A 17,743-nucleotide genomic window follows, 5' to 3' on the forward strand; every position below is an offset into this window, starting at 1 on the left:
ACCAATGCTCCAGTGGTGGACATCTGGTTCCGGTGCGGAGGATGTTTGGAGTGATGCTCATGTGATGGTCCAGCTTGCCGTCGTCGCCAGAAGGAGCAGGCGGATCGCCACCGCAGTAAGGTGCCCATGTTCCATCCTGGTGATTGCGTCTGGGTTTCCACCAGGACCTTCCCACTCCACATGCCCTGCAAGATGCAGAGCCCCTGGTTTGTGGGGCCGTTCAAGGATCTCCGGAAGTTCAACAAGGTGACATATAGGTTACAGCTTCCCAGTGACTACCGTATCTCACCTTCGTTTCATGTCTTCCTTTTTCAGGCCAGTGTTTCCTGGTCCCTTGTCTGATGCTCTCCCCCCACGACACCCCTCCGCCAATAACTGGTGTTTGAGATGCACATGAAAAAACCACTATATTTTCTGCATTTTATTACATTTACCAAATGCCTGTAGTAAGCACTTTAAATGTATAAAGAACATGTATAACATTAGTCAATTGAGCTAGATGTTACTGACATGCTTTCCAGATCAAAGAAAGGTGAGGAGTTTAATCATTTTGGTTGCTCCTTCACTGGACGAGACTGACCTGTGTAAAATACAGTCTCTCTACAGAAAAGAATGGAAACTTGTGTTTGCGTTCATTGGTTGATTTCAGGTAACGTCTGATTTTGATGGTCAAATTTGATTAGCTGAACACTCGATAGGCCGCCTAGTAGACCATGAATAGAACAAACACTATCCTTTCATGTTGTTCTACAGCTTGATTCACATAGCAAGTTTGAATATGTCGATGTTCAGTTTTTTTGTTGATTTTTTAAATGTCACTACTGTGGATTTATCCTTTGTTAGGCAAAACTATGCTCACACTGTCTACAATACTATGTACTGCAGCTGGCCAACAGAGGGCTTGTCCACCCAAAGTAAGGGACACAACAGCAACAGAGACACAACAACACAACAGCAACACCTGACTGACACCGCGGAGACATCCTGCTGAAACCACATAGAGAGAGACAGAGAGAGAAAGACATAGAGGGTCCTGTGCAGAAGGCCAACAGGCCTTAACAAAGTGTAGATAGCTACAGCCTTGTGTATTCTTCATAGCAGACCACAGAAAACCTGTACATATGATGCTGTGTATGTAAGGGGGTGTGTGACATGCAATCTGTAGGCCTATGTCTTAAAGAGAAAACAAGGAAGAAAACCTACACTAACTGGCCTGTCCTCCTTCTGTGGTGGTGGCTGTTATGCCACTTTCACTATGAGTAATTATGTTTAAAGGGGCCTACGTTATTTACTGTAACATGGTGCAAGGGACTACCTGACTACACATAAATGTGAAGACATTGACCTTTACACTGTAAGCACTAAGACCATTGTTGCACTAAAGGGAATAGTACGGTGGCCCTGAGAGGAAAAGTAGAGTGCAGTGTGTTGCTGCAGGTCAGTCTTCCTGTGTTACAGGTACATTTCCAAAAGTGTAAGGTCACTGTAACACCCTCCACTATGACCACAGAGGTGTGTGAACAAAATTCATTGAGTTCAACTTGTTCAAATTAATTAGGTTTAACTGCTGGAAATGCTTTCTTTTTCTTGACAAATGCAAATCAACCGTAACAAAAGTTTGACAGAGAAGTTAAACATGAAATGATTTATACTTTTAATTACATTAAAAAAATATTTAACAACTGTTTTCATCACATTTCTTCAGCATATCCATTCAAAGAAATAGCTAACGAAGCTAGAGCTAGTTAAAGAGTGTCTACTGTCTAATTCCAGAGTACATGACCACTGTCTCTTCCTCCATGTTTCCTCTCTGTCTTCTAGACCTGTTCTTCTTGTTGCTCAGAGGCAGAGAAACGTAATGGAGACTGTCTGCATCTTGGCTCTGTGAAGAACAAAATATTTTTTTGACATTAAATGTATTACTTTTTGCACAATTTAGTTTTGCAAGCCAAGTGTGAAAGTTTGTATTTGTACAAGACATGCAACATAAAAGTTTTTCTGCTTACACTTGCATCTGACCGGGAAACTGAAGGACCTCTTGTCTGAGAGACCAGTTCTGAGAAAAAATACACAAAACACTATAGATACTGCCACGTCTTCCAGTTTTTCTACATATAGAGATGGTGACATCAACGAAAAGCAACTTTTAATCACTTACCACTGCACTGCAGACATGTTGTCTTCTTCATCTTGTAAATCATGCAGGCAAGGAGAATGATCAAGATAAACGCAAAGGCCAATGCTACGGCCAGGCAGTATACAAAGAGAAGAGGGTCTACACTCCCGCCTGCTGAAATTTTAGAAAAAATAGAAGAAACTCAGAATAGCAACCATATGTATAGGAGATATGAACAACAATGAAAGCTGTTTAACCTACCCTCAATATCCAGCTTGGTACCATTCCCAAACAGTATCTCCCCACATGAGGCCACAGCACAGTAGTAAGTCCCAGCATCAGAGAGGCTGAGGTTCCTCTTGGGGAGGTTGTAGACACAGCTCTGTGTAGGAGACACACCTTCAAGGCTCTTTTCACACTGATCACTCCTTTCTCCATGGGTATAAATGATTCCTGGATGGGATTCTCCTGAGCCATGTCTGAACCAATAGACACTGTGTTCTCCTGCACTGGTCTCAATGTGGATTGTACAGTTCAGAGTCACAGAGTCTCCTGGCTGGACAGACTCAGACACAGGCTGATGTATAACAGGCATTTTTTTGGAACCTGAATCTGACAAGACAGCCAATAAACGAATGTAATATCTCTGGATTATCACTGTAGCAAATGTTGTAAATCAAAATATCAAGATTTGGTTTGATTAAGATAATACATCATATGTGTAAATTCAGATTTACAAAAAAAAAAATAATGATAATGACTTTCTCTTTACCTTTTACGATGAGAATGAATCCTTGTCCAAACTCCACCTTGTATCCATAAGCACTTCCACAGTAGTATGTGCCTGAATCAGAGAGTTCCACGTCTGCGATCATTAGATTATTTTTCCCTTGGCCACCTTCCACTGAGAAGCGAGGGTTATTCTTAAACTCATGGTAAAATGTTGCATTCTTGTTCCACTTATAGATGGTTGAGATGAGCTGAGGAATATTTCCAAAAGTTTGCTTGTACCAGGAGAACATTACTCCCACCTCGCCTTTGTTGAAGCAGACCAAAACCACTGCGTCTCCAACGTTGCCTGACATGAGACCAATCTCCTGACTGATGGATGAGGATTCAGTCCCAGCTACTCCATGAACTAGAGAACATAAAAATATATTAGCTGTTATATACCTTAAATACAACTTTGGATTGTCAAAATGTCTTTAAAGCGATAATGGTATACCTTGTGTCTCCAAATCAAGTGTGGACATCACATAAGTAGAGAAATGTAAAATATTGACTTACCCATCTCTACAAGAAGTGGAAATATCAGACACAGTGCGATCATCTTTAAAGTTGTCAGCTCTTCACAACTTGGTTCTTGTGTGGAAAGAGTCCACCCATGTAGACAACACTTCAACAATGAAGTTACAGGTGATTGGTCGAACTGGACCGCATCATATTTGTTGACGACTCATTCAAGCACAATTGTTGTCTTTACATGTATCTTGTACAGTTCAGAGTCACATAATTGTCTTAATGGTAGAATCTCATAGTTTAGATTTGTACAAATTGAGCACAAATGTTTATTAAAGTATGGTTTCCCTTATTCTTTATCACTGCAGCTGCTGTTGTCTAAGAGACTCAAATGTGTGACCTTTTTGGCGCATGCCTCTATGACACTGTCATCCACTAGGGCTTCTATCACCACACAGTCACTTCACCTCACCAAAAACATCTACGAAAAACACATAACAAGCATAGCAAATACAGTACAGTAGTCTTCTTTTAGTGATCTCTCATTCAGGATTTACACTCAGTAGAATAGATGGATAGAATGCACTCCCATTATATTGTTATTGAGTAGGATAATGGTTCTAGTGGCCTAACATCACACTTAAAATCAGGGATTGTGTTTGATTGAGAATACTGTACGGCTCTCTACATAAAATTACATAATACATAGCTCACAGATTTCAGTTGACTTGGTATAGATAAACTGCCTCGTCAAAATATATGGTTTATTGTTGCAAAAATTGTCAATTTGAATTGGAAGTAGTATGACCTACAGTATGAGAGAACTAAGAGTTCTGAGAAATCTGGCTGAAAGCCACAGAAATAGAGAAACAGAGGGAGAGAGAGAGTGAGAGAGAGACATAGAGAGACACTTAGTGAGAAAGAGAGAGGGAGAGAGTGAAAGGAGCAGAGAGACAAAGGTATTGTGTGCCTGAGGCCAGCAGGCCCTAACAAAGCATAGAGATATCCTCATCTTGTGTTGATCACAGACCACAGAGTAACTGTAAATCAGTTGCTTTGTGTGTGAGGGGGTATATGTGGCATGAGAAGAGAAAACTATTTTCAACACTACAACTTCAAGAAGCCAAATATGTACCAAATAAATACATTACACTTCCATTGTCTTCATTATTATTGAAAGCTTTATGCATCTTATCACAAGCAAGTCGATATGAAATGGTAGTGAAGCAATGAATTTCATTTATTAGTAGCTACAATACAATAACAAAGCTAATACAGTTAACTAAGAGCTCGTGAACTTTAATGGACGTCTGTTTTATTGTTCTACTGTCTGATCCCAGAGTAGACCGTCTCTTCCTCCATGTTGCTTCTCTGTCTTCTAGACCTGTTCTTCTTGTTGCTCAGATCTACATAATGGAGACTGTCTGCATCGTGGGCCTGTGAAGAACAATGATAAAATGGAGGAGAATATTACTAACTATATGTTTTATTAACTGGAACCATTTTAAAGAAATTCTACCTACAAGACTGGCTGGACCTCTTGTTTGAGAGATACAACCCCTCACTACTGATACAACTGTAAATGGTGATATCAAAGAAGAGCAACTTCTAAGAATAAGTCACTTACCTGTACTGCAGACATGCTCTCTTGTTCATCTTGTAAAGGATGCAAGTCAGGAGAAGAAACAGGATTAGAGAGAGAGCAACTGCTACTCCCAGGCAGTACACGAAGAGAAGAGCGTCTGCTCCATTGTCTGTGAAAATAATTACGGGGATAGAAGTATAGTAACTATATGAAGGATTTCACATTTTCTTATATGATCTAAATAACTAGTACTGTGTACAGTTTTACACAGTAGAGTATCCAATAGATAAAAACAAAAAATGTAAGATGTGTCAATGTCTAGCTTGGTCCCGTTTTCAAACAGTATCTCCCACATGAGGCCACAGCACAGTAGTATGTCCCAGCATCAGAGAGGCTGAGTCTCCTCTTGGGGAGGTTGTAGACACAGCTCTGTGTAGGCGACCCAGCCTCAGGGCTCTTCTCACACTGATCACAATGATTGGTCTAATTGATTCCTGGAAGGAATTCTCCTGAGCCATGTGTGACCCAATAGCCACTGACAAGAGAATGAGTAAGATCATGGAGAACATTCTCTTTCCCTGCTAGATTAACATTTTATGAACAATCTGAAATGAAAGAAGCAATTTAAGTTTCCTTTGACAGCTAAAATAGTTCCTTCTCCAAATTCAATGTCGTTCAAGAACAAAGCACATCACAACAGTATGTAGCTGAGTCCCCTGACTCTGTCTTGGAGATGGTCAGGTCACAGCTGTCAACTCCTCTCTTCACACTCAGATGTTTAGTTTCCAGGGAAGATAAAGTTGTTGTATAAAAACTATCTTGATTGGTGTGAAGTGATTATGCCATGAGTAAAGGCATTTGTCCAACAGCCTGATTGAACCAATCAACATAGGTCATCAACCTAGATGGACAATAGCAAGTGAGTCACACGACATCACAGATGAGTTACTATCATCAGATCTGGTTGTCCATAGTAAATGAACAAACTGTCAAATAAATATTTTTTAAATAGATCAGAGATATAGATTCAAAAAGCATTTATATAGATGCCTCAAATTGTCTGTGAATAATACAAAAACACTTATTGTATATTGTTTAGGAAGCAAATAAACAGAAATATGAAGGTTTAACACCCGTTTGTTTGAGAAATAGAAATATCATACACAGTGACATCATCTTTGAAGAGATTATCATGTGTGGAAGAAGTTTACCCGTTTGTGCAACACTTCAACGTTAGGGTGTAAGGTGATTGGTTCAACTGGTAGGCATAGGGTTTCTCAATATGCATAAAACCGTGCTCCACGCTCTCATGCTCCGAGTGCATTCTCCGACGACGTTCTCTTGAGTATGTTCTTCTGAGGAAGAGAGTGGGGAGAATGCATTAAACATTACATTTGAGAAGCACTCGCACTCCACCTACTGTATTACCACACGCTGCACCCCCACCCCCTTCATTGAACCTTCTTCCAGCCATGACAACAATAGAATAAAACAACATATACACAAAGCAAACGTTTTACTTCATGATTATCAGCTACGTGTGAATCGTAATAATCTATCTTGCCAGATAGTTAAACAGGCAAAAATGACCTAAGACTACTGTTATGCAAGGTAAATTGTTTGTGGGTAGCGACCAATTCTTTGTGGCTAGCTAGCTATCCAGTTAGCCCTATTGAATTAGTATGGACTTGGGACTTACCCATTCACTAAGTCATCTTCCAGCCAGGACAATGGCAATACAGAAAAAACAAGATATTCACAAAGCAAACATTTTACTTAAAAACTATCAGTTAGCTATATGTACATGATAATAATGTAGCTAACCAGATAGTTTAGCAGGCAAAAATGACCTAAAATGAATATTATTCAAGATATATTTAAATTATATGTGGGTAGCTTTCTAAAAGTTCCTCATGGCTATCTGGTTAGCTAACAGTAGTAGCTAGCCAGTTTGCCCTATTGACTTATAATGGGCTTGCGATCTATGGTACGTAGGCAGGTAATCATCATAAAAAAATTATCAGGATAAACAAGAGATCCAATGCTGCGCCCAGGCAATACACCAAGAGAAGAGGGTCTACTCCATTGTCTGGGAAAATAAAGATGATGATTGAAGTATGGTAACTATATAGATGATTGCACGTTTTCTTATGTGATCTAAAAAACTGTATACAGTTTTATTATGCAATAGTTATGAACAAAACTGTAAGATGTATCACGTACCCTTACTCTCCAGCCTAGTCATGTTCCGGAACAGTATCTCCCCACATGAGGCCACAGCACAGTAGTAAGTCCCAGCATCAGAGAGAATGAGGTTCCTCTTGGGGAGGTTGTAGACCCAGCCTCAGGGCTCTTCTCACACTGGTCACTCCTGTCTCCATGGGTGTAAATTATTCCTAGATGGAATTCTCCAATAGACACTGTGTTCTTCTGGACAGGTCTCCGTGTGTATTGTATAGTTCAGTGTTAGAGTCTCCTGGCTTGACTGACTCAGACGCAGGCTGCTGTACAACTGTCTTGCTGTTGGATTCTTAACCTGAAAAGAGGCATCATGTCAATAACACTTTTGATTCTAGACCCTCAAATTCAACTCTGGACCTTAAGTGTTGTGTGTTGATATTTTCAAATTGTCTCTAACTGTGAATAATGTTGAAATGTCCTTGCCATTTAATGTTAGTAGACTATTTGTTTTCTCACACTTACTTTAGGTGCACTTGATTTATCTTTCATCCATTACGCCGGTCGAGGTAAGCCAATTGTATTAAATTATTTGAAAGAAAACAAATAATATTTTCAGCAGATACAGTTGTTAAAAACTATTTGACTTGAGCCCGTTTTATCTGATTATAATTGTATAATAAGCTTAGCAGTATTAATTATCATGTTATGGGTCAGTTGGAATGATCTATGTGCATTATATTTGAGCAGAGGTAAAGAATGAAAGCTGATTGCAAGAATGATTCCATAGGAGTTGAACAAGAGCCATGTGTCTGGGGTGGGTACTCATAGATCCTCATTTCTGTTCTATAACATGATCTTATATCTACTGTTTTATATCATTATATTCTCCTTGTATGAATATACAGTTTTATATTCTTACAGATTGAAAGTAGTGTTAGGTTTAAGCTCTTTGTGTATGAAAAGTGTAATTATCTAGTGGACTGCATTAGACTATAGGAATGTGTACTTCCAATAACTCAAGGCCTCTCCTGACTGATAAGAAGACATGTGAAAGGCACTGGGGAGTACGAAGGTTCTGGAATCGACAGGCTGGAACACAGTAACATCAATAGGATGAACAGACTCAGTTCCTGCCAAGCAACAGAGACTGATTCATGCTAGTCATCGAAAGGGGACCTAGTCGGAAGGTATACATTGATATGCTTGTGTGACCTGTATGTGTGCTTTTGCATCTGCAACACATAGTTTGGTGAATACATTTAGCTTGAATCTGTCTGGATTATTGTACCAGAAATTAGAACCTAACACAGTACTCCTGATGTTCCATAGGAGGTCTGTTGTGCATTTAATATGCATTGACATGTAGGGGTAGAGCAATGTGCGTGTATGGGGGCTATAGAGTGAAACAACTCAATTTTATATCAGTCTCATTCCCTGTGTGTCATTTACAGAATCATCCACTAACTGAAGTGTAAAAGCCGAGAGTGCCATGACTGATTGTACACACTGGCTTAACTAATACATGTGACATGCTTTATCTTTCACTCTCTTATTAGTGTTGTTCTCATAGGAAGTAATCCTCTTCTATTGGTTTAATTCTGACAGAGGAACCTGCAGTAGTTTTTGTGCTGTACATGTCTGATTGAGAATGTACTGAAAGTTCTCCCATGACATCATCATACATTGTCCCCTCCCCCTAAGCCCATAGATCAAGAATAGATGGTGCTGTATCACACATGAGATGCTTAACTCAGAGTTCAAATAGGGTTCATCAGCAGTTCTTTGTGGTTTGTAATAGATTTCAGATAACTAAATATATATTTCAGTCAGTTTAATAAATAACTGTTTTGCTGTGGCTGTAAGCTGTCTGGGGCAACATGAACAACAAGTAAAGATAGTGAGAACAACAGTGACACCACATAGACATCCTGCTGAAAACAACATAGAGACACAGAGACACAGAGAGCAGGTAGGAGGGTCATGTGGGTACAAAGTCAGCAGGCCCACCTGACCAAAGCATAGACACAGACTCATCTTGGGATTACAGAAGACTGCAGAGTACGTGGGAACTTGTTCACTGTATAGGGGTGGGTGTGAGTGGCATGCTATCAACACAACTAAATGAAAACAACTCATTACAGAGGAGCAATAACTTGAATTAAAAGGTTGTGTGCCTTACTCTGGAACTCAATACAAAAAATGACTACTTGTGTTCTGCAAAAAAAGTAAAAAATAATGAATTTTAATAATGAATAAATTTTGACTGGCTCAATGAGCTTAATTTTTTTAATTTACTTATTTTTTATTTCACCTTTATTTAACCAGGTAGGCTAGTTGAGAACAAGTTCTCATTTGCAACTGCGACCTGGCCAAGATAAAGCATAGCAGTGTGAACAGACAACAACACAGAGTTACACATGGAAGTAAACAATTAACAAGTCAATAACACAGTAGCAAAAAAGACAAAAAAAGAGAGTCTATATACATTGTGTGCAAAAGGCATGAGGAGGTAGGCGAATAATTACAATTTTGCAGATTAACACTGGAGTGATAAATGATCAGATGGTCATGTACAGGTAGAGATATTGGTGTGCAAAAGAGCAGAAAAGTAAATAAATATAAACAGTATGGGGAAGAGGTAGGTAAACTTGGGTGGGCTATTTACCGACAGACTATGTACAGCTGCAGCGATCGGTTAGCTGCTCAGATAGCAGATTGAAGTTTGAAGTTGGTTAGGGAGATATAAGTCTCCAACTTCTGCGATTTTTGCAATTCGTTCCAGTCACAGGCAGCAGAGAACTGGAACGAAAGGCGGCCAAATGAGGTGTTGGCTTTAGGGATGATCAGTGAGATACACCTGCTGGAGCACGTGCTACGGGTGGGTGTTGCCATTGTGACCAGTGAACAGAGATAAGGCGGAGCTTTACCTAGCATGGATTTGTAGATGACCTGGAGCCAGTGGATTTGGCGACGAATATGTAGCGAGGGCCAGCCGACTAGAGCATACAGGTCGCAGTGGTGGGTGGTATAAGGTGCTTTAGTAACAAAACGGATGGCACTGTGATAAACTGCATCCAGTTTGCTGAGTAGAGTGTTGGAAGCTATTTTGTAGATGACATCGCCGAAGTCGAGAATCGGTAGGATAGTCAGTTTTACTAGGGTAAGTTTGGCGGCGTGAGTGAAGGAGGCTTTGTTGCAGAATAGAAAGCCGACTCTAGATTTGATTTTAGATTGGAGATGTTTGATATGAGTCTGGAAGGAGAGTTTACAGTCTAGCCAGACACCTAGGTACTTATAGATGTCCACATATTCTAGGTCGGAACCATCCAGGGTGGTGATGCTAGTCGGGCGTGCGGGTGCAGGCAGCGAACGGTTGAAAAGCATGCATTTGGTTTTACTAGCGTTTAAGAGCAGTTGGAGGCCACGGAAGGAGTGTTGTATGGCATTGAAGCTCGTTTGGAGGTTAGATAGCACAGTGTCCAAGGACGGGCCGGAAGTATACAGAATGGTGTCGTCTCTGTAGAGGTGGATCAGGGAATCGCCCGCAGCAAGAGCAACATCATTGATATATACAGAGAAGAGTCGGCCCGAGAATTGAACCCTATGGCACCCCCATAGAGACTGCCAGAGGACCGGACAGCATGCCCTCCGAACCAGCCCATTACGCATTTGACCAAAATGCTAGATGGCCAGTCTGCCCCTGTCGCTTTTCACAAAATGAAAAAAAAAACTTATATTCTTACAGTGTATAAATACATATGTTAATACATTTGATGGTGCTAAACAAGCTTTACATTGAGCATGGTGTTCTTAGGCTTGTGTGCAGCTGCTCGGCCATGGAAACCCTTTTCATGAATCTCCCAACGAACAGTTCTTCTGCTGAATTTGCTTCCAGAGGCCGTTTGGAACTCGGTAGTGAGTGTTGCAACCGAGGACAGATGATTTTTACGCTCTACACGGTCATCACTCTGAGGTCCCGTTCTGTGAGTTTGTGTGGCCTACCACTTTGTGGGTGAGCCATTGTTCACACTTCACAATAACAGCACTGCCAGTTGACCGGGGCATCTCTAGTAGGGCAGAAATGTTATAAACTGACTTGTTGGAAAGGTGGCATCCTATGACGGTGCATGTTTAAAGTCATTGAGTTCTTCGGTAAGGCCATTCTACTGCCAAAGTTTGTCTATGTTTATTGCATGCCTGTGTGCTCAATTGTATACACCTGTCAGCAGTGAGTGTGGCTGAAATTGCTGAAACCACTATTTGAAGGGGTGTCCACATACTTTTGTATATATGTAGGGTATTTTAATAAGTTTGACAGTGAAAAATCTGTCAGGTCCTCTTTTAAGAGGCCTGAGTATGAACTAAATAAATACATTCAACTTCCTTTGTCTTTATTATTGTTAAATGTTTTATTCATCTTATCACAAGCCAGTCCATGTCAATCATAAGCAATTTAGTTTATTCATTAGTAGCTACAGTTACAGTAATACAGGTAATAAAGCTAGAGTCAATAAAGAGCTAATTCATGTTAATGGTATTCTGTTGCATTGTTTAACTGTCTGACCCCAGAGTACACTGTCTCTTCCTCCATGTTGCTTCTCTGTCTTCCAGACCTGTTCTTCTTGGTGCTCCGATCCAAGATCCAAAGCTACAAAATGGAGACTGTCAGCATCTTAGGCATGTGAAGAACAATTATTAAATGGAAGGAGAATATTACTGCACGTTATTATTAAATATATATTTTTTTAAATGTACACGTGTTTTTATAGTAATACAAAATACAATAATTCTGCTTACCTTTGTAACCAAAGACGAGACTGGCTGGACCTCCTGTTTGAGATAAAGATACAACACCTCACTACTGATACATCTGTAGGTGGTGATACCAAAGAAGAGCATCTTCTAAGAATAAGTCACTTGCCTGTACTGCAGACATGTTCTCTTGTTCATCTTGTAAATTATGCAATCGAGGACAATGATCAAGATCAGAGAGACAAATGTGGTCTGATTTGATTTGAATATACAGTGGGGCAGAAAGTATTTAGTCAGTCACCAATTTTGCAAGTTCTCCCACTTAAAAAGATGAGAGAGGCCTGTAATTGTCATCATAGGTACACTTATGACAGACAAAATGAGAAAAAAAATCCAGAAAATCACATTCAGACATTTGTATTTTAATGAATTTGTTTGCAAATTATGGTGGAAAACAAGTATTTGGTCAATAACAAAAATGTATCTCAATACTTTGTTATATACCCTTTGTTGGCAATGACAGAGGTCAAACACTTTCTATAAGTCTTCACAAGGTTTACATACACTGTTGCTGGTATTTTGGCCAATTCCTCCATGCAGATCTCATCAAGAGCAGTGATGTTTTGGGGCTGTTGCTGGGCAACACGGACTTTCAACTCCCTCCAAAGATTTTCTATGGGGTTGAGATCTGGAGACTGGCTAGGCCACTCCAGGACCTTGAAATGCTTCTTACGAAGCCACTCCTTCGTTGCCCAGGCGTTGTGTTTGGGATCATTGTCATGCTGAAAGACCCAGCCACGTTTCATCTTCAATGCCCTTGCTGATGGAAGGAGGTTTTCACTCAAAATCTCACGATACATGGCCCCATTCATTCTTTCCTTTACACGGATCAGTCGTCCTGGTCCCTTTGCAGAAAAACAGCCCCAAAGCATGATGTTTCCACCCGCATGCTTCACAGTAGGTATGGTGTTCTTTGGATGCAACTCAGCATTCTTCGTCCTCCAAACACGACGAGTTGAGTTTTTACCAAAAAGTTATATTTTGGTTTCATCTGACCATATGACATTCTCTCCCAATCTTCTTCTGGATCATCCAAATGCTCTCTAGCAAACTTCAGACGGGCCTGGACATGGCGTAGTGTGTTACTGATGGTAGGCTTTGTTACTTTGGTCCCAGCTCTCTGCAGGTCATTCACTAGGTCGACCCGTGTGGTTCTGGGATTTTTGCTCACCGTTCTTGTGATAATTTTGACCCCACGGGGTGAGATCTTGCGTGGAGCCACAGATCGAGGGAGATTATCAGTGGTCTTGTATGTCTTCCATTTTCTAATAATTGCTCCCACAGTTGATTTCTTCAAACCAAGCTGCTTACCTATTGCAGATTCAGTCTTCCCAGCCTGGTTGGTGCTGGTCTACAATTTTGTTTCTGGTGTCCTTTGACAGCTCTTTGGTCTTGGCCATAGTGGAGTTTGGAGTTTGACTATTTGAGGTTGTGGACAGGTGTCTTTTATACTGATAACAAGTTCAAACAGGTGCCATTAATACAGGTAACGAGTGGAGGACAGAGGAGCCTCTTAAAGAAGAAGTTACAAGTCTATGAGAGCCAGAAATCTTGCTTGTTTGTAGGTGGTCATTAAAAATCCTACAATGTGATTTTCTGGATTTTTTTTAATCATTTTGTCTGTCATATTTGAAGTGTACCTATGTTGAAAATTACAGGCCTCTCTCATCTTTTTAAGTGGGAGAACTTGCACAATTGGTGGCTGACTAAATACTTTTTTGCCCCACTGTATATTAACAAAATGTATCACTTACCTTTGATGTCAAGCTTGGTCCCGTTACCAACCTGACAAGAAAGTCTACATGTCAGTAAATATGTTTCCTATGGTGATCTGATTATGTGAATAATTACCTCATGTTCAAGACATAGTATCCAAACAAGTGCAAAAAGTTGCAGAAGGTACTGATTTGAGCATTTTTTTTGTGCATCATGTTCTATCATCTATACGTGACTCTGTTGAGCTTCAGAACTAATTTGAGATACCTTCAAATGATTTGGACTTTATGTGTGAAAAACGCTAATATTGGACCCAGGACTTGAATGGGATATGTGCCACAAATGCTAAAATATTAGCATTTAGAAACAGTGCTATGTAAACTAAACCAAAGCAAGGATTGCTGTCATATCTTGTCCATAGACTGCTTATAGGGTAAGGAAAGCAATATGTAATTTCAGGGGCACAACTTCCACTGGGGACAGTGTCTCCTGGCTGGACTGACTCAGACACAGGCTGCTGTACAACAATTAACATAATTAGTCATATTTTACAACATTACTCTTAATAAAACAATACCCCACCTTTCAGAATGACATTTTTTTTTAAATTCCATCATATTAACATCCATTCCCCTATAGAAAATGTGGTGGAATCAAATGGTATGTAGATGATCAAATCCATTTCCACTTTGCACTGTGAACCTGAATCCTTAAACTCATCGTAAAATGTTGCACCACCATCATACTTGTGAATTGGAAATACAAGTTGAGGATTCTTTCCTACAGTTATCTTGTACCATCAGATAAGATGTTCTGTTCAGATAGAAGCAGTGCAGAGTCACATTGTCTCAAAGATGAACGTGCAGAAGAGGACTTGGATTGCCAATGTCCACCGTGTCCACAATAAATGAAATGCAGAGAAGATAACTCAGACAACACGAACATTTACTTACTTTAATTACATTAACACTAAATCCTGGTTGGGTGTGATGTACAGTGTTTGGTTTCCTTGAGTGTGTGAACGAAACATTGTTAAACATTAATTCAGGAGTAAGAAATATTAGAATCCTTGGTTTACAAATAGTATTTTAAGTTGTTATACTGGAATGATAACCAGGACTAGACACAACCTGAACATCTTTCAACTTCTTCTCTCTGGTCTGGTGTAGCAGAACAACTGAGATGAGGGTCAAGAGACAAAGTGAGGTGACAGCATCAGCGGAAATATGTATCTACATGCACCACAGGAGGCACAACTTTTAGGTTGGCTCCATTGGTTGTTTGAAGAGGAAGTGAGGTCAAAATAATGCCCCACCTTACATACAGATACAGTATGTATTCATAGATAGATTCTCTCTAAAATGTTTACGCTATCACAAAGGAGTGCTATCACAAAGGGAGGAGTGGTATGAAGTCAGAGTTACTGGTTTGTATTTTTTCATCATTTTTTGTCAACGATCTACACAAAACACTCATGTCAAATTGGAAGGAAATCAAAGACAAGATAAGTGGTAAGAATTGGGCAAGTGAATAAACATAGGAAACAAAAGAAAGTGTTTATTGAACTGTCACACACACATATAGGCAGGTTACAGAGTTCCATGTTACAACTAATATCATCAAAGGGAAGAGTTCAGACATTTGTAAATCATTCTAAACATTTTGTTGTACACTTCTACAAAAACAAATGGATCCAGTCAGTCAACCTCAGCCACTATTGGTGAGGATTTGAGACTTCTGAAACCATCCTAGAATCATCTTTCACACTTGCCGGACACTTATGCTCTTCATCTGAGGGATTCTATGTCGTTATTAGGAGAATTTTCCAATGCAGTGACTGTCTCTTCAGCTAGACCCGACTATTACATTTGACAGCAAATGAGGAATGCTCAAAACAGCCAAGTCACACAGACACAGTCAAGCTCAAGTGGAGGTCAGTAGGGCTCAACTTAAAATTATGTTGATTGGAGGACTGTCACATCCTGACTTGATAACTCACACCAGAATAGATGGTTTCTTCCTCTCTCTGTTCTCTCCTCTGTCTCCTGGGCTTCTTGTCAGTGAACTTTAGGCCAGCATAGTTCAGGCCATCATCGTCACCGTGGAGCTGTGGGGATGAAACAGACTCACTCAGTTCAGACTCTGGGTCAAATCTAATGCTGTACTCTTATGCTTATCCAGACGCACTCTTGATACAGTGGAACTGATCCTGCTAACCTGTTGGTCTGAGGTGTTGGAATGAGGATTCCCATAGAGGCTTTGCTGAAAAGGGGTCCCCGCTGTAAGACAAATGTCAAAACATTCAATATATTCTAAACCTTTTCTTGTTTACCAATAAAAATACATACTACTGTGAATGTCATATTTTCTGCTTCAAAATGAAGTAGGCCAGAGAGGGATGTGGTAAAAGAAGGGCGAGCCTTCACCATTCTTTTGATCTGTGACTATTATTAATGTTACTATTATTATGAAGACTTTTACTGTACCTGCACAGTGTTCACATCGTGACCTCTTCATTATCACACAGAGGATAATGTTGACAATCACACTCAGAATCACAGCAGTTGTCAGGCCAGATATAAATACGAAGAAAATAAGATTACTCTTATCATCCAACAGGTCTGAAACTTAAAAAGCAAGGCTTTATTATTTTCTATTCTTTTTTTTCTCAATGCATTTGGCATAAACGTTAGCTATTAAAGTTAAATAATTTGAAATCTACTATCAACTAAAGGTGAAAGATTTACATATCGATATTGATGTAGTAGTGCCGTATTTTGGTTATGCACAACTTACCTTCAACATCCAGCTTGGTCCCGTTCCCAAACAGTATCTCCCCACAGGAGGCCACAGCACAGTAGTAAGTCCCAGCATCAGAGAGGCTGAGGTTCCTCTTGGGGAGGTTGTAGACACAGCTCTGTGTAGGAGACCCAGCCTCAGGAGGACAAATCTCTGGACTTTTCTCACACCAATCACTCTTGTCTCTAAGGGTGTAAATGATTCCTGGGTGGGATTCTCCTGAGCCATGTCTAAACCAATAGACACTGTATTCTCCTGCACAGGTCTCAGTGTGTATTGTACAGTTCAGAGTCACAGATTCTCCTAGCTGAACTGACTCAGACAAAGGCTGCTGAAGCACAGACATGCTGTTGGACCCTGAATCTGAAGAGAGTGAGTAAGATCATGGTGTGTACATTCCATTTTTTTGCTAGATTCATTAATTTAGCATTATATGAACACACATTAGGAAGAAATTTAAGTTACCTTTGACAATTAAAAATGTTCCTTCTCCAAATGTGACTTGGCCCACTTCCATAGCTCCACAGTAGTATATAGCTGAGTCCCCTGACTCTGTCTTTGAGATGGTCAGGTTAAAGCTGTCAATTCCTCTCTTCACACTTAAACGTTTAGTCTCATTAAAGTCCTTGGTAAAATGCAAACTATTTTTAGAGCGATAATATGATGATGCCATGAGAAGAGGCTTCTGTCCAACAGATTGCTTGAACCAAGAGACTCTGATCATCAAATCAATTTGACAAAAGCAAGTGAGAGATACACTTTGTCCCAGTTGTGTAACTATCAACGGGTCTGGTTGGATTACATCCTTGTTAAGTGCACAACCTGTGAAGCAAACAAACAAAATAAATCAGACAAAGTTATAGTAGAGAATTATACATTATTATCATTATTCAGACTACATAGTCATTCAAATGGATTCAAAAATACTAATGTAAAAAAGTAAAAGGATCCACATTTATATTTCTTGCTTACCAAAATTGCCATAAAACAAAACGATTGTCCAATATATAATCATAATTTGAATGTCCTTTCTGCACTATACAGTGTGTGGGTCTGACAACTGGGCACCATTTATATGATGACACTCATTGGGTAATCATTATGAAGTAGGAGGAAACTCTGAACTGAGTGATATTATTGGCTGTCTGAACAGGAATAAAACATGTGATTAAAACTACAATCTAACATGTGTCCTGTGGCATACCATAGTTAGAGCAGCCCTTCAAATGATGTACAGTCAGAGTTACTTGTCTGTATTTTTTTCATCAGTTGGTTCGGTGGCTGAGACTACTGGT

The 17,743-nt window shown here is 39.9% G+C and overlaps 2 protein-coding genes across 2 annotated transcripts; both read right to left on the bottom strand.

Moving 5' to 3' along the window:
* Positions 1-1,647: 1,647 nt before the first annotated feature.
* LOC118368815 (uncharacterized) lies at positions 1,648-3,479 on the bottom strand. Its single transcript, XM_035753242.1, has 6 exons — positions 3,404-3,479; positions 2,889-3,254; positions 2,378-2,728; positions 2,159-2,290; positions 2,007-2,056; positions 1,648-1,882 (listed from the first exon to the last, which is right to left on the bottom strand). The coding sequence occupies exons 1-6, from the start codon at positions 3,444-3,446 to the stop codon at positions 1,757-1,759; spliced, it is 1,068 nt and encodes a 355-aa protein (XP_035609135.1). The 5' UTR covers positions 3,447-3,479; the 3' UTR covers positions 1,648-1,756.
* Positions 3,480-15,186: 11,707 nt separating this feature from the next.
* On the bottom strand, positions 15,187-17,509 carry LOC118368811 (uncharacterized). Its single transcript, XM_035753238.1, has 6 exons — positions 17,421-17,509; positions 16,914-17,270; positions 16,446-16,811; positions 16,136-16,276; positions 15,867-15,928; positions 15,187-15,756 (listed from the first exon to the last, which is right to left on the bottom strand). The coding sequence occupies exons 1-6, from the start codon at positions 17,461-17,463 to the stop codon at positions 15,625-15,627; spliced, it is 1,101 nt and encodes a 366-aa protein (XP_035609131.1). The 5' UTR covers positions 17,464-17,509; the 3' UTR covers positions 15,187-15,624.
* Between the last annotated feature and the right edge of the window lie 234 nt (positions 17,510-17,743).

Source organism: Oncorhynchus keta, chromosome 35 (genome assembly GCF_023373465.1).
Source record: "Oncorhynchus keta strain PuntledgeMale-10-30-2019 chromosome 35, Oket_V2, whole genome shotgun sequence".
In the NCBI taxonomy this organism is placed as follows: Eukaryota; Metazoa; Chordata; class Actinopteri; order Salmoniformes; family Salmonidae; genus Oncorhynchus; species Oncorhynchus keta.

Bases quoted from the DNA above. Each gene is read 5' to 3' on its own strand.
- LOC118368815 (XM_035753242.1), bottom strand. From the start codon at position 3,446: ATGATCGCACTGTGTCTGATATTTCCACTTCTTGTAGAGATGG. The intron at 3,255-3,403 runs GTAAGTCAATAT...TATGTTCTCTAG, and splicing joins TCCACTTCTTGTAGAGATGG to TTCATGGAGTAGCTGGGACT. The intron at 2,729-2,888 runs GTAAAGAGAAAG...CTGTCTTGTCAG, and splicing joins ATTCATTCTCATCGTAAAAG to ATTCAGGTTCCAAAAAAATG.
- LOC118368811 (XM_035753238.1), bottom strand. From the start codon at position 17,463: ATGATTATATATTGGACAATCGTTTTGTTTTATGGCAATTTTG. The intron at 17,271-17,420 runs GTAAGCAAGAAA...TTTGCTTCACAG, and splicing joins TTTGTTTTATGGCAATTTTG to GTTGTGCACTTAACAAGGAT. The intron at 16,277-16,445 runs GTAAGTTGTGCA...TTGCTTTTTAAG, and splicing joins GACCAAGCTGGATGTTGAAG to TTTCAGACCTGTTGGATGAT.